Genomic DNA, 16,934 nt, shown 5'->3' with positions numbered 1-16,934 from the left:
TACAGCAAAGTGATTCAGCTGTACATACATATTCTTTTTAAAAATATTTCTTTGGCTGCATTGGATCTTAGTTGCAGCACACAGGATCTCTGCTGCATCATGAGGGATCTTTTGCTGCTGTGCATGGACTCTCTAGTTGTGGTGCGTGGGCTCAATAGCTGACACACGGGCTTAGTTGCTCGGTGGCATGTGGGATCTTACCTCCCTGACCAGGGATTGAACCAGGGTCCCCTGCATTGCAAGGTGGATTCTTAACCACCACTGGACCACCAGGAAAGTGGTTACAGTCTTTTTCATATTCTTTTCCATTACAGTTTATCACAGGATATTGAATTTAGTTCCCTGTTGAGATGCCTCTTTTGCACTAACCATTGGCTTAGTCTGGGATCCACCCCCATGTCCCTGCCCCCACCAAAACAGATTCTGAACAAGAATTTATATCAGGTAGTTTATTTGGGGAATGAATCCCAAGGAACAGGACTGGAGGACTGGTAAGAGTCAAACAGTTAAGGCAGGAAAGAAAAAGGCAATCCGAGGGTGGACTACTGAGCTGATTAAGTTGGACACTACCACTGGCAGCCAGGGTTCTGTCATCTTAGGTGTTGTACAAAATGTACCTCGTAACTGCCCACGTAAGAGTGGAACATTTCTCCACTAGCTTCTGTTCACTTTGGTCAGAGGTTGTCCAAGGACGTGTTAATTCCTTTGTACTTCGAGGTTTATGTCAGAATGGGCTGTGGCTTCTTGCAGGGGTCCAGACTGCAGTGACAGAGAGGCCCTGAGATTATCAAGTACAGCTGAAGCAAGGTCTTCTCCGGTTACATCCGTATGTAGCAGGCTGCCACAGCAAAGCTGGAATAAAAAGATGGGCTGGGAAGGTGTGAGGTCAGCCACAAATGGAATCAGATAGACACAGCAATTGTCCTGCCTTCCATAAATAGAACTTCATTTCCATAAATCCTCAGTCCAAAGGTAGGAAGGAAGTCTGTTTTTCCTGGGTGGAAATATTAACTCTTTAGTCAACTGCTTTTGAAGCAATGAATAACAGTCAAAGTATAACCTGGTGTCCCAGCGTAGCGATCTAGGTTATGGCAGTGGCATGCTGTACCAGTGACTACTCTAAAAAACACCATCGAAGCAAGCTTGAGTCTGTCTATGAAATGGGTACAGAAAAACAAGACTACCGTACCTTCACCTTTCACCGGGTCCTCAAAGCTCTACCTGCAGGAGCTGGAGATAAAGCAAGAAGACATAGACTCAGCCCTCAAGAAGCTCACATAAGGTGGAGCTGAGAGGTTTCTTTAAAGCACCACAGGGCCCTCACTTCCTTCCTGTTTTCATCTGCCTGGTCCCTTTCCAATCAGTTCTCCGTAATTTGACCTAAACATAGGTCTGCCACTAATTTGCCAAGACAGCTTCCTTCTCCTCAGTTGGTTTCTCCTCCAGGAAACTTGGCAGGGAAGCTTGACTTGTGGAGATCAGCCTCCGGCGTTCCTTTGTTGAAACTCTGGGAAGCTGTGCTATTCGTAAATCTTTTTTTTTTTTTAACCCATTGGAATAAAAAAATTTTAAATTAACTTCATCTGATCAAAAGACAAACTTTAAAACCAACCAACCAATCCACCTACCCCAAAGAGCTCCAGAGACAGTAAATAGGCATAGGTCCTGGAAGGCGCCTCAATCTCACCAGGTTTCCTCACTTCCTGGGGCGGCACCTTCACCTCCCTACCCATACCCCCCGGGTGGTCTTTCCCTGCTCGCTCCAGAACCAGGATGGCGGTGGAGATCTGAGCGAGGTTTAGGGCTAAAGGACGGTCAGCAAGGGGTTAATCCCGGGCTAGGCGCCTAAAGAATAGAGTTATCCTCCGCGGGAAGGGGGCTGTGCCTGACGCCCCAGGACAAAGAAGGCGGCGCGGCGCTGCGCGCTCCCCGCCCTGGCAACGCCCGCCGTCGGGCTCCGCCCCGCGCAGCCCTGAGGCTGAGCCACTGTCTGGAGGCGCACCCCGGCCACTGAGGGTGGAGGCCGCAGGAGTGAGAGCGGTTAAGGGGCTTCGAGAAGGAAACGGCGGTAGCGCCCCCACTAGGTGGTACGGGACGCGAGCACGGGTGCCTGCGAAGCGCCAGGTTATAGCGAACGCACCAGCTGAGCCCTCTGTAACTGGAGCCCCCGCGCCAGTTTGTTTCGGGGTAAGAGGAGGGGTCTGCACCTCTGCAGCTCGGGGGTGACGAGCGGGCTCCCCTAAATTGGCGTGATGCTAGGCTTGGTTTGGATTTGCGCTGCTCTTAAGCCGGGTCGCGGGGATGCGGGTGGAGAAGGGGCACCACATCCTGTAGGCTGGGCCCTGCGAACGCGGCCGGGGTAAAGGTGTAAAAAGATGTATCGATCTCGTCCAGACCTGCCTCAACCCTAGCTAATCGTCATTCTCCGCCCTCCCGGCCTGAAGGTTATTATTCGGAATAGTGTGCTCCGTAGGAGGAGACCCAGGTTGACCATGTGGCGCTGAGTCTCCCAAGTGAAACCCTCAGCACTTATTCTTCTTTGCCGCCGCATTTAACAGAAGGCGAGCGCAGCCACAAGAAGGGAAGAAACCGGTCCAAGGTCACATGGTAGTCGGAGACCGAGCCAGGACCGAAGCCAGTAGAACTGCTTTCTAGCACGAGCCCCCGCATCTCTCCCGGCCTGCCCCGCATCCCTCGTCCTCCTTCCACGTCCTCCACCAGGCTCTGTTCTCGGGGACTTGCTGGTGGTGGGAGTGCTTCCTCCCTTCCCGCGGCGCCCTCGGGAAGGATGCTGGACAGCAGTCGGGCCGCCGGTCCAGCTTCCTCGAGCACGAGCTGAGCCGGCTGTTGCTGGAGGACCGCATAGGCCGCAGGACCGAGGGAGGAGGAGGACCGAGCAAGGTGGAGGCGCCGCGGGAGCCGGCGGGAGATGCTGGGTTGGTGGTGGGCCCCGGTGGGGCAAGGCCGGGAGCCTCAGCAGCCTGCTGGCGCCGGCACAGCGCAGCTGGGTCTGGGCGGTGCCGTCTCAGCCAGTGGGAGCGAGGCTTGGGCCGAGCCCCCTCGGCTGCTCGCCTCTGGTAGGCGGGAAGGTGCGGCAGCCCTGCGATTGGCCGAGCTGCCCCGGACGCGCGGCCAGAGCGCGCGCAGCGAGTTGGCGCCTGCGCGTCTCTGGCGTCCCACGCTCTCCCAGCGCGCTGGGGCTCGTCTGAGACAGGGCTCAGGGCGGTCTGCGCGCCTCGGGGCCGCGCCCGGCTGGGGGAGGGTATTCTGCCGCGCGCCACGTTAAGCGCCGTTGATCTCTGCGTGTTTTTTTCCAACCCGTCTGCCAAAGTGTGCCCCAAGTCAGCTGATGTAAAGTCACCTTCTAACCCTGCGAGAGGCTGCAGAGGCAAACATTTAGTTACGGTGGGCTTCCGACTGCCAGGATCCTTTATGACGCATCAAATATCTTCCTTTCTACCAGAGCATTGGAGCCCCGCCCTGTACAGGGCATATACCCGTGGCGGGCGAGGAAGCTGACCTTTGAAATGTGTGTAGCTCTAGTATTCTCTCAATACACATTTAAAGAGTGGCTGCTTCCTGTCAGACACCAGAGTAGTCATTTTGGAGGAACCTGAGATCAATGAAACAACACGTAGGTCCTATTTGTGGGGCAGTCACAGGCCAGGTTGAGACTGGTGGTCAGATGGGGGCTGTGAATGGTTATAAACAGAGATACCTTTAATGCTACCCAGCCTAGGTTAAGTGCAGTTTCAGAGACGCATAAGGAAAGAGTGAACTGCAAATATGGATGAAATTGATTTTTGATTTAGGGGATCAGGAAAGGTTTCTTGAAGGAGGTTATTTGAATCAGGGCTTGATGGATGAAGGAGACCTCAGATTAGGTGTAGGATGAGCAAGGCAGGAAAATTGGAAAGTACAGGCTTATTGAGAGATGATGTAGTAAATGGTATGAGTAGATGAGAAAAGCATAGTTGGAGATAGAATTTGGAGGGGCCTGGTGAGGACTAGGGTGTCGGGCTTGTACATTCTGATTTGAAATGTGGTTAACACTTCTGAATAGGATGCTCCTTAAACTATCAGTTGTACTAATGCCTTTTTTTTTAATCTGCACGAAAAAATCTTGGAAATATCTTTGATTCTTCCTTCTTTCATATCCTACATTTAATTTGTCAGTAAATCACAGTGGGCTTTCCGTTCAAAACACAGCCAGACTTTGACCTCGTCTAATTGGCTCCGTGGTTTCCACCAGCATAGTTTCCTCCATGGCAGCCCTTTATATATATATCTCCAGGGAGTACCTCTTCACATTTTCCTGGAATTGTGCAGTACACAAACTGCATGGCTGTTTGTGGTCCTGGATTATCGCCATAGCTTCTAAATGGTCTCTCTGCTTCTGCCCTTGTCCATCCTCAATCTATTCTTAACCCAGTGAGAGTTATCATGTTAAAATATAAACCCAATATGGTATTCCTCTGCTGCAGACTCTCTTGAAGCATTCAAATATCTTGTGCCTACTGTGTACCAGTCTGACTTGAATTTGGTAGACAAGCCCTGTTCTCCTAGGGATGGAATGCCTGCTTAATCTGGTGGATGTAATTATGGCCATTTTGACAGCTCTGGTAGCACTTTCTTTTGGGGAAGGACAGATGTTTCCTTGACAGATGTGAAGAGGGAGAGGCTCATGTTCCTGTTATGATTACGAGGTCTGCAGTGTGGCATTCTCAGAATATCAGGCAAGCTTAAGAACTGATGATAGTGTCTGCAGAAAGAACCTGCTTTCAGCGTGTTTTCACCAATATTGTTTTGGCTGAAACTGATTTTAAGCATGCTTAAATCAACACAGAGAGTAAGGACATCACCTGCCTTACAGAGCTGAAGACTGGAGGGCAGCCTGGTCTCAGGACTGCCCCCAGGAGGCTCTGTTAGTTTTTTTTTCTCTCTTCACTTCCATCTCTGTTTCTATCTACATGTGTGCCTGACTTTTCTCTCCTTGCAGATTGGCTTTCTCCATCTCTTACTTTCTGGCTTCAGGCTCAATGTCACATAGCTGCCTATCTGCCTTCTCCAGCTCCAGCAGTCAGGTCACATGTCTGTGCCCCACGAGGCTGATTTGTATGCTTTCACAGTGCCAGGAAACAGAATAATGGGTTCATCTAGGGTCGGGTGTCTCTCCCTGATATAGTCTTCATGGCCAGAGAGTGGGGGGTGGGGTGGTCCTCACTGCACAACTACAGTATCAGAGGCTAAACACTGGAAACAATAGGCAAGTCTGGAAGGACAGGGATCAGGTGAGCAAGATGGACACCCAAAATTTGGCCACTGCAGAGAGTGTGATGTATTCTCTGAGAATTGGCCATCACCTAAGTCTAATCAGGTGACTAGAATTTGTTGGACTAATCCAAGTGTCTGTTAGGTTTGCCTTTGCTGAACTGAGCGTTAAAGTTAAATCTTTGGCTTTTATTGAAGGTCTCTGTTAAAGGCAGCTATATAAAAGTCACTTCTCCATTTATGATAAAATGATAGGGAGAACATAATCTATAATATCGTTTAGTGTTCCTTCAGGCTTTTGTTCCTGAATAGTTATCTCTCTAAGGAATAATAGGCATCTTTTTAAAATAAGGGCTTTAAAACTTGTCATGTTTCCTTTTTGCCTGACGTCAAGGAAACCCCCATTAACTGTGTAGTTAACATGTGTAGCTGAGCTGAGCTGAAATCTTCAGGCAAGATTACATTAAAAGTGATCAGAAGGAAAATAGCCAAAGGATAATAGACACTTGTCTGGTGAGATCTCAGACTCTGATTCCCACAGTGGCCAGGCAGTTAACAGAGGTGATATGGGTAGGCTTAAAATAGTAAGTACAAACTTTTTGTATTGAGTTCAAGCATAACATAGCTGCCTTCTTACATTGCCTTTTAAAACATCAGGCTGGCCAAACAAAATAGCCAAATAGAGTATGTTAGAAACTGGCTGCTGGTTGTCAGACCTTGGAGTCTCACACCACTTACTGACTTTGAGCGCCTCAGTGTGGAGTCCTTGCATAGGATGGTTCTTTGCTTAAACCCAGCTTGCTCTCCCCAGTGAAACAGGACCTCCCCCTCCCACTTGTTAGTACCAGCGTGCATCCAGACCTCATGTCTGGAAGTTCCCTGAGTTCCAGAACTCTGGGTTCTCTTTTCTGCCTAAGTATTGCTTCCTGAATTCCTGTTTGTTGCTGACGCCCTGCCTTTTCTGAGGATGTCAGTACCGGAAATGTTTGCCACTTGCAGGAGACACCTTGACCCTGAGCACAGGAGGGCAACCAGCTGTGTCTTCTGCAAGATCCTCCTGTCAGAATGTAGCAAGTGAGCCCAGCATCAAGACAAGGATGCAGGCAGGTGTTTTTTGTTTTTTTGAGACAGTATGCTTTCCATGGGTTACACATGGGTTTTGCATTGACAGTGGAAAGGAGGTACCCTTGAGAGTAGACCTAAGTGTTCTCAGAAAAGTTTTCCCCAGATTCCAGAATACTTGACCATTTTTATTTTACAGCTGTATTTTATTTTATAAATTTGGTTACCCTGGAACAGCTAACGAATTCAAAGCTAAAGAGGTGGTCTCCACCCCCAACAGGGGCTCTGCCTGTCCCCTTGCAGCACCTCCCTCCTACAGCCATTTCTGTTTCCAAACCAAAAAGCAAATGAGGGGCATCTCAAGTTTGAGAAGCTAGTATTTACAGAGGCTAAAGCCCAGCACAAGACACTAAGATGACAAACTACCCTGAAGAGTGTGCAGCAATTTCACTGCCTGTAGCATTGTGTTTGGAATGAAAATAGGAACATATTTAAGAAATGTAAAAGTCCAGAAGAAAAAAGATCTAAAATTCTAGTATTTTGTATATAAGACTACAGTGTGAATAGTGCATTATTAAAGGGGCTGAGTTTTTATAGACTTTAAGCTATTTTGATGCCAGCACTTTTAGATGTGGCTGACTTGAAGGAAAATAAAGTTGAAAAGCAGCCCTTTATTTGGAGATGACATTGAGGCATTCTCTGCCACAGGCATTGAGCAGAAGGGATGGAAAGGGCTTGAATTATAAACAACTGGATTTAAAATTACCCAGTGGCGGTGACCTCAGACTCCAGTCCTGGCGGGAGGAGGTGGAGATGTGTTTGCTCAGCCAGCTGCTCAGTACTTGGGAAGCAGGTAGGGGCACCCCCATAAAGAATCTGAGCCCAGCATGGGCCTGTGCCTTCCATGAAGGGCTAGTCTGTGGGTGTATGGCGGGGTGGGCTTCAAGCCCACAGCGCACCCCCACTCAGCACTCACTGAGTGCCTCCTTCGTGTCGGGTTTCTTCCAGGCACGGGGCATTCAGTGGTGACCAAGATGGACCAGGTGCCTGGCCTCACTGAGCTTATGAGCTGGAAGGGAGAGATCAAGTAACGAAACAAGAGAATGTTGGATTGAAGAGTGATCTTACGGAGAGCAATCCCTGTGTGCTGCATGGGGGGTTGGGGCAGCCTCTCCGAAGTCAGAAGGGTGAGAAGGACCCAGTCATCCAGTGTGAGGAAAGGCAAAGTCCAGGGCCTCGAGGCGAGAAAGAGCTTGGCGTGTGTTCAGGTCAGCGTGGCGGCAGCACAGCGTGTGCAGGGGAGGGAATATCGAATAGGAAGGGAGGCAGAGGCAGACTCCAGAAGGCGTGGGAAGGAGGGAGGTTTCTAGGCCAGGGAGTCACACAACCTGACTGGTGTTAGAAAGATCTTTCTGGCTGCAATGCTGAGACTGCTGTGTGGCAAATAAGGGCAGGAGTGGAAGCAAGAGCCTACTGCACAGTCTGGAAGGATCACACAAGACAAAAAGCCCCATGTTTTGCTCTTCCAAGGATTAAACAGGTGGAACACCTCCACCTGCCTCCTACAGTGAACACTGTGGGCCAGTCAATGAGCTTATTTCAGACCTGGAACCAGGTGGCTGGTTATCAGATTAGGGTGGCAGCAAGAAGGCAGGGGAGGAGCTGCATCTCAGGCAGAGCCTTGTTACTGATAAGGGCAGTCTAACCCAACACAGGCAGGTGTGCCAAGAGACTAGGACAGTTCACCAGGAAAAGGGCAACAGCTCCCCTGAATGTGACTGCTTGGCTCAATTCCCTCCCTACCTCCTTTTCCTTCCCTTAGGCCAGGAGGGGTCACTAGAGGGGAAGTAAGCAGAACATGAGGGTAACTAGTGCACACGCTGATCAACAGTTCATAATGCCCACCTAGTCACTGTGGCTGAGTAGACTAAAGGTGACACCAAGGATACATGGTCTTGTTGCAGCAAGATTGACTTAACCTGAAAAGGGAGTGGTAGGGTGGTGGGAGAGACTCTGTGCGTTTTTTAATTTAGATTAATTAGAGCATGTCTCATTTTGTAGCTCTAGTTTCCATGCTGTGATGAGTTTTGGATGCATTCAGTCCCAGAGCTGGACCCTGTGTGTGGTGAGGTGGGGAGAGAGGTGGAGAGCTGAATCAAATGGTATGTGGCCCCAGGCTGGAGAAACTGCCTGTGGGGTCACGTGGACAAATTGAGTTGGATGTTTTGCTAGGTATGGGGAACACAGACTAGAGAATGGGACTCATGGAGCTGGACTCGCCGAGGGCTCAGTTCCCCAAGTGCCCCGCTGGTTGCCGCACAGTCTGTTTTGAGGGTCACTGATCTGGCCCCATCTCCTCATGCTACAAATGGGTGATGATTCATCCAGGGTTGCCCCATGAGTTTGTACACAGCCAGAGCCAGAACCCAGGTTCCTAGATGTTTCAGCCATCTGACTCTTTCTATCAGATGAGGCTGTAGCTTGAGAGGAGGGTGGCAGGCAGGGACTGTCTGGTGCCATAACTGGACCTGGGTGGAACAGAGCCCAATTTGACTTTTACAACCTGGAAGGAAAATGGCCACTCCTGCCCAAAGCCCTGAAGGCAACAGGCAATGAGGGTGCTTTTTGTGTTTCAGAAGCCACCAGGAGGAGCCTGACCATTCTGCCTTTTGTGGCCACAATGCTGACAGCCCGCCTCTCCAGACCCCTGTCACAGCTCCCAAGGAAAACCCTGAATTTCTCTGATAGAGAAAATGGAACAAGGTAAGAAAATGAAGGGTGGAGGGAGCCTTGATGGTTACACTTTCTGGGTAAAGCAGAGCTCTTCACACATAATAATGTCTGACTCTCAAAGGTGTCTCTCAGTACCCACCGTCTACCAGCAAAGGACACGCAGTGGTGTCCTTGGAAGACAGACACCTTCCCACAGGGCACACAAAGCATAGAAGAATATCTTTCATCAGATTTTTTTTTATTTTAAAATAACTCTATATTTGTACAAAGTTGCAAAAATAGTACAAAAATATTCCGTATCCCCTTTGAAACTAACTTCCCCAAATGTTAATGTCTTACAGAACCATAGTGCATTCATAAAAACCAGGAAATTACCACTGATATCATACTATTAACTACAGATTTGATTCAGATTTCATCAGATAGCTCACGAATGCAGCTTTTCCTAGTCTAGGATACAAACCAGGATTCCCATTGCATTTAGTTGTTATGTCCCCGTACTCTTCTCCTATTGAAAGGTTGCTGCTGCAAGACGTGTGTTATGCCGGGATTCATGACCTCCAGAGGAGAGGATTTTGATCCAGGATCAGAGATGAGGTTTGACTACTTGGAGCTTTTTGTGTAGCAAAGTTTTATTAAAGTATAACAGAGATAGGGAAAGCTTCTGACAGACATAAGAAGGGAACAGAAAGAGTGCCCCATTGCTAGTTTTTAGCAAGGTGTTTTATGTCTGTTAGAAAGCTATTATCAGGTAACAGAGACACTTAAAGGCTGAGGGAGTTTCACCAGGCCCCTCCCGCAGTATGCAGTTGTGAGATAGGATCGAACAAGGTGTGTCATCCCCGGCCTTGAAACAGCTGACATGAATACTGATTTGTTGAGCCATTATCAGTCCAAGGTTTGAGAAAAGAAAAAAAAAAAGGTTAGTCTTAGGCAGAACCAGTTTCGACAACAGAGAAGGGTAAAAAAAGTCTGTCACTTGCAGTTTATTTCCTTCTGCCTCTTGGGGACCTCTGGCCTTCCTACCTGTTACCCACTCACTATCGGGGTCAGTTCCTCAGTCTTTGTCATTCATGACCTTGATACCCTGGAAGAAAATGTCTCTCAATGTGGGTTGTGTGCTGTCCTCATGTTAGGATTCACTTAGATACCAGTCCTTTTAAAATCTCACTCGTGAAACCAGTTAACTAAAATGTCACAAGACTTCACTGAATTGTGTGATTTAGAGAAAGCATTGAGTTGGCCAAAAAAAAAAAATTATTGCAGACTGACTTGTTGCCAGATTTTCTCTAAACTACTTCCCCATATTCAACTATATCCACTCAAAGTTGGGGGTTGTATTACACCAGGTATAATGTGTGTATATATTACACCTGGGTGCATTATACCAGGCGCTACTGCTCATACCCAGCTGTCAGTGGCAAATTTGGGTTTTTCTGTAACAGCTCACAACAAACTCGAACAAACTTTTTTGCCAATTCAATACAAATTAAACAAGCAACTCTTCTTTGAGAGCTTCTGGAAATTGCCTTTTCCAAGAGGATTTCATGTGTTCTGCTACCTCATTTTCTTCTTTTGCAGTCAGAGCGAGGGAAAAATAATGCCTTTTTCTTTCTTTTATATTTGAGAGGAGTGAAATCAAGTGGCAGTTTAAATTCAGAGTCCCAGCAACTCTAAAATGGATGGTTATTTTCCATGCCAACATGTGCTCTCTGGTGAAGTAGAAATTTGCCATTGACAGCTGGATATGAGCAGTAGCACCTGGTATAATACACCCATATATATGATATGTATGATACACCTGGTGTAATACAACCCCCAACTTTGAGTGGATATAGTTGAATATGGGGAAGTGAGTTAGAGAAAATCTGGTGACAAGTCAGTTTGAAATAATTATTTTCTTGCTGTGACTTTTTGTAACTTTCTAAAATATCAAATAGTACAAAGGGATGGCAGAGGACAAGCACAGTTCTGCCAGGGACACCTTGTCCTTTTTGTACAGCAAATCCTGGGATTATGATAAAATAGTGATTATTTAGATAAGGTCATTTAACTAGTTTTGGGTGTAGTAACCTTACCATTCTACTCACTTGTGACCAGTGTCCTCACCAGAGGCTGTGTCAGAGAAAGCCAAGTAGGAGCCAGGACTTACATTCTTCCTCCCTAACCACCCCCAACCCCCACACCCCCGTAATAAGGCACCCTCCCTGCCTGAGGTGAGGGTGGAGGAGTGTCAGAGGACATCTAGTGGAGAAAGAGAATCAGGACTTCCTCCACCTCTCAGCAGTAACCCGTACACCACCGCCCCCCTCATACAATGGGGAGCAGCAATGAGACACTATCCCCTCACAGTCGGGAAGGTGTTGGTGGAGACCCAGTGGGGAGCCAGAACTCCCATCCGTATCCAGTGGTAACTCTTTCCAATTTATTTTATGAAGCTGGTATTACTCTGATTCTAAAACCAGACAAAGACCATACAAAACAGAGAACTACAGACCAATACCCCTCATGAATATAGATGCAAAATTCTTAAAATATTAGCCAATAGAATTAGGCAGTATATTAGAAGAATTATAAACCAGGAAAAAGTGGATTTGTTTCAGGGATGCAAAGATGGTTCACACTGAAAATCAATTAATGTAATCCACCAAATTGAAAGTCAAAGAAGAATAATCATATGAATCTATCAGTGCAGAAAAAACAAAATTTAATACTCATTTATGATTAAGAACTCTCAGAAAGATTGGCATAGAAGGAAACTTCCTGAACTTGACAAAGAGCATCTCTAAGAACCCTTGCAGCTAGCATTGTATTAATAGTTTCTGGTGAAAGACTGAGTACTTTCCCCCTAAGATGAGCAGCAAGGTAACTGATTCACCATAGTGCAGAAAGGAAGTACAGTAAAGCAATAAAAGTGATGCAGATTGTAAAAGAAGAAATAAAACTGTCCCTAATTTGCAGATTATATGATTGACTACATAGAAAATCCCTAGGAATCCACAAAGCACTCCTAGAACTAATAAGTGAATTCAGCAGGACACAGAATACGTGATAAAACACACAAATCAGTCTTTTTCTATATCCTAGCAATGAGCTTGTGGATATAGAAATCTAAAACAATACCATTCATAAGTGCTCAAAAGAATGAGTTACTTTAAAAAAAAATGAGTTACTTAGATATAAATATAACAAATTATACACGATTTGTACATTGAAAGCTATATAATACTGATGAAAGAAATCAAAGATCTAAATAAATGGAGACCCACACTATGTTTAGAAATTGAAAGGCTCAAAAGAATAAAGACATTGATTTTCCCCAAACTGATACACAAGTTTGGCATAATTTCTATCAAAGTTTCAGTCGGATTTTTATAGATAAAGGCAAGATTATTCTAAAACTTATATGAAAAGGTAAAGAAAATAGAATAGTAAAAACCATTTTGAAAAAGAAAAATAAGGGGGGAGTGCATGGTTCAATGAAACAGAATCCAGAAATAGACCCACACGGATTTGCTCAACTAGAATTTGACGAAGATCAGTTCAAAGAATTTGCACAATCAGTTCAATGGAGGAAGGATAACATTTTCAAAAAATGATACTGGAGCATGGATATTCACAGGCAAAGGCTTACCAACTTTGACTTAAGTTTCACATTTTATACAAAAGTTAACTCACAGTGGATCATGGATTTAAATTGTAAAATAAAACTATAAAACTTTAGAAAAAAGATAGGAGAAAATCCTTGGTTTTGGGCATAGGCAAAGAGTTCTGAAACTTGACACCAAACATTTGGTCCTTAAAAGGAAAAATTAGATAATCAGAGTCATCAAAATGAAACACCATTTCTCTACATAAGATCCTGTTAAGAGAATGAAAAGAGAAGTTATGAGCTAGGAGAAAATATTTGCATATTACATATGCAACAAAGGACTAGCATCTACAATACATAATGAACTCTGAAAACTCAGTAGTAAAAGAACAATTCAATAAGAATATGCACAAAAGACGTAAAGAGACATTTTATCGAAAGGGATATAATGATGGCAAATAAGCACGTTAAGAGATGTTCAACATCATTAGCCATTAGAGAAATACAAATTGAGACCACAATGGATATCTCTACACAGTTACCAGCATGGTTAAAATGAAAAATAGTGATACTGCTAAATGCTGGTGAGGATATAGAGAAACTGGATCACTCATATGTTACTGCTTGGAATGTGGAATGCTATAGCCATTCTGGAAAACAGTTTGAAAGTCTATTAAAAAACTAAACATGCAACTACCATATGACCCAGCAATTGCTCTCCTTGGCATTTACCCAAGAGAAAAACAAATTCACACAAAAGCCTATACAGGAATGTTCCTAGAAACTTTGTTTGTAATAGTCCTAAAAACTGGAAGCAACCCGGATGACCTTGGTCCGTGGAATACAATTTAGCAATAAAAAGAAACAAATTATTGAAATGTGACAATCCGATGAATCTCTAGAGAATTATGTTCTGTGAAAATAACCAACCCTAGAATGTTAATGCTGTATGATTCCATTCTTGAAATGACAGAATTACAGAGGTGGAGAACAGATGAACAGGTCAGTAGTTAGAGGATATTGGAATGTGTGGCTATAAAAGAATAATGCAAGGGATCCTTGTGATGGAACTGTTCTGTATTTTCATGGCATGTGTCAATGTCCTGGTGATGATACTGTACTAGAGATGTGCAAAATGCTACCAGTAGGGGTAATTGGATAAAGGGTACAGGACATCTCTCTATTATATCTTAACTTTATGTGAATCTAAAATTATTTCAAAATAAAAAACTATCAGGAAGCCACATAAAACCTAAGGATTAAGACCCTGAATTTGTACAAGGCTTTATTAACAAAGGTCTATTGCTGGAAGGCTCTTCCTACACAGTGACAAAAATGGCCACTATGACTGCTAGCCCACTTTCTCCCAGACTAATAACCCAGGAGGAAACAGGCCACCCTCCTCAGTGGTACCAGCAGGTAGTCCTCAGGGGTTTGGGGCAGGAATAGTGGAGTGCTCACTGATGCCTGAGGGTCTGCTGAGTTGCTTCTGCTCTAGAACAAGGGCTTCCCTCATAGCTCAGTTGGTGAAGAATCCACCTGCAGTGCAGGAGACCCTGGTTCGATTCCTGGGTCAGGAAGATCCCCTGGAGAAGACCCACTCCAGTATTCTTCAGCTTCCCTTGTGGCTCAGCTGGTAAAGAATCTGCCTGCAATGCGGGAGACCTGAGTTCAATCCCTGGGTTGGGAACATTCCGTGGAGAAGGGCAAGGCTACCCACTCCAGTATTCTGGCCTGGAGAATTCCATGGACTATACAGTCCATGGGGTCGTAAAGAGTCAGACACGACTGAGCGACTTTCACTTTCAGAACAAGGTGTGGTGTGACGGCAGCCTCTGGTCATGGCTTTCTTTCCTCTTTCAGAGGCTCGCTGCTGTTTTACTCTGCCCCCTTCGTCCCTGTTGGCCATCGGACTTACGCTGCTTCAGTGAACCCGGTAAGTGGCAGCCTGGCTACTTAGGAACCAGCCAGGTGGTCAGAGGCCTCCTTCTGGGCTCCCAGGCTCTAAGCCACCCTCAGAGGACGGGCTTCCGTGCTTCCAGGGCACTCAGAGCCATCTGTCACTTGCTGAACAACTCCCAACCCCATCAAATGAAGTTGGGGTTAAGAGTTTAGACTCCAAAATCTGTCAGGCCCAGTTTCAGTTCTGGCTTTATCACTAGTGATGTTGGGTATTTTAAAATGTCTGTTTCCTCACTTGAAACACAATGTAATAATCACATTTAGTGTATGGAGATATTGTCAGATTTAACATAACATATGCACAGTGCCTTGCATGATAAGTACTCAGTACTTGATGAGGAAGATGTCAGTGATAACGGTGATGGTGATGATGATGAATGTAGATGAGGAAACTGAGGCCCAGAAGGGAGATGACTTTCTCAAGCAACAATACTAGTTGGTAGCAGAGTCTGGGTTAGAACCTGTCTCTTGATTCTGAGTCCAAGCATTTCTACCACACCATGGTGATTCTCCAAACAGAAAAAACAGGTGGGGAGGACCAGGCCTGGCCCACTCAGGAAGCCCTAATTAATTGTTGCTGCCCAGAGGACGCCTGGTCATTCAGCCCCCAGGATCCTGGATTCCTCACGTGGAGTCTGACCTTTTGAAACAGGTTGGCAGCAAAGCTGTCCTGATCACGGGCTGTGACTCGGGATTCGGGTTCTCCTTGGCCAAGCATCTGCATTCAGAAGGCTTCCTTGTGTTTGCTGGCTGCTTGATGAAGGTAAGAGATGAGTCATTTTCATCATCATTGTTATTTTTTGTAGAGTTTTAAAATTGCAGTCAAATACACATAGCATAAAATGTACCATCTTAACCATTTTTAAATGTATAGTTCAGTGGTATTAAATATATTCACATTATCGTGCAATCATCACCTCCATCATCCTCATAACACTTTTCATCTTGTGAAACTGAAAGTCTACACCTAATATAAACATTAACTGCCATTTTCCCCTCCCCTCCAGCTCCTGGCAATCACTATTACAGTTTCAGTCTTTATGGATTTGACTACTCTGAGTACCTCATATAAGTGGACTCATGCAATATTTGCCTTTTTGTGACTGGCTTATGTCACCTGGCATAATGTCCTCAAAGTTCATCCATGCTGTAGCATATTACAGAATTACCTTCTTAAGGCTGGGTAATATTCCATTGTATGTATATATCATATTTTGATTATCTGTTCATCTGTTGATGGACACTTGGGTTTCTTCCACATTATTGTAAATAATGCTGCTGTGAACATGGGTGTACAGATATCTCAAGGTCCTGCTTTCAATTCTTTGGGGGTATATACCCACAAGTAGAATTACTAGATCATATGATGAATTTATCCTAAGTTGCCTGAGGAACTGCCATGCTGTTTTCCACAGTGATTGTACTGTTTTACATTCCTACCAACAGTGCACAAGCGTTCTAATTTCTCTCCATCCTTACCAATACTTGTCTTCTGTTTGTTTGTTTTTTCTGATAATACTCATCCTAAAGTGTGTGAGGTGATAACCTCATCATAGTTTTGATTTGCATTTCCCTCACAATTTTTGATGTTGAGCATCTTTGATGTGCTTATCTTCTTTGGAGAAATGTCTATTGAAGTCCTTTTTTAATGGAATGTTTTTGTTGTTGTTGTCTTAGGAGTTCTCTATATATTCTGGATATTAAGTTCTTATCAGATACATGATTTGTAAATATTTTCTGCCCCTCTATGGGTTGCCTTTTTATTCTGTGGATATTGTCTTTCGATATACAAAATTTTAAAATTTTTATGAAGTCCAATTTACCTATTTTTAATTTTGTTACCTGCACATTTGGTGTCATATCCGAGAAATCATTGCCAAATTCAGTGTCATGAAATTTTGCCCTATGTTTTCTTCTAAGACTTTTATTGTTTGGGGTCTTACATACGTGTAGGTTTTTGATCCATTTTGAATTAATTTTTGTATATGGTATTAGGTAAGGGTCCAATTTCTTTCTTTTACATGTGGATATCTGGTTTTCCCAGCACCATTTGTTGAAAAGACTGTCCTTTCGCCTTTAAGTGGTCAAGGCACCCTTGTTAAAAATCATTTGACCATATGTATTAGGGTTTATTTATGAGCTCTCTATTTTATTCCATTGATCCATATGTCTGTCCTTATGCCAATACTAGGCTATTTTGTAGCTTTGTAGTAAGTTTCAAAATCAGTGAGTCTGAGTCCTCCAGTTTTGTTCACTTTTTTGAGATTGTTTTGGCTATTTGGAATCTCTTGGGATTCCCTGTGAATGCTAGGAT

General features: G+C 44.9%; 1 protein-coding gene and 1 long non-coding RNA gene across 4 annotated transcripts in view; one reads left to right on the top strand and one right to left on the bottom strand.

The window, feature by feature from the left end:
- Positions 1–438: 438 nt before the first annotated feature.
- Positions 439–1,916, bottom strand: LOC122444692. 2 transcript variants are annotated; one of them, XR_006270336.1, is made up of 3 exons: positions 1,629–1,769; positions 1,190–1,230; positions 439–994 (listed from the first exon to the last, which is right to left on the bottom strand). It is a non-coding gene; the product is annotated as an uncharacterized LOC122444692 (long non-coding RNA). The 2 variants fall into 2 exon arrangements; XR_006270337.1 differs by having other exon boundaries at positions 439–1,230; positions 1,629–1,916.
- Positions 1,667–16,934, top strand: part of BDH1 (3-hydroxybutyrate dehydrogenase 1) — a 35,258-nt gene continuing 19,990 nt past the window's right edge. The window contains exons 1-4 of one of the 2 annotated variants that reach the window (XM_043473306.1): positions 1,667–2,041; positions 8,970–9,096; positions 14,522–14,594; positions 15,273–15,383. In XM_043473306.1, coding sequence (XP_043329241.1) covers positions 9,014–9,096; positions 14,522–14,594; positions 15,273–15,383 — 267 coding nt within the window. In that variant the 5' untranslated portion in view covers positions 1,667–2,041; positions 8,970–9,013. Of the gene's footprint in view, positions 2,188–8,969; positions 9,097–14,521; positions 14,595–15,272; positions 15,384–16,934 lie in introns of both variants that reach the window. The other variant, XM_043473305.1, reaches the window with a different exon arrangement.

This window comes from Cervus canadensis, chromosome 7 (assembly GCF_019320065.1).
Source record: "Cervus canadensis isolate Bull #8, Minnesota chromosome 7, ASM1932006v1, whole genome shotgun sequence".
Taxonomy (NCBI): Eukaryota; Metazoa; Chordata; class Mammalia; order Artiodactyla; family Cervidae; genus Cervus; species Cervus canadensis.
This window is presented reverse-complemented; position numbering and strand designations above follow the sequence as displayed.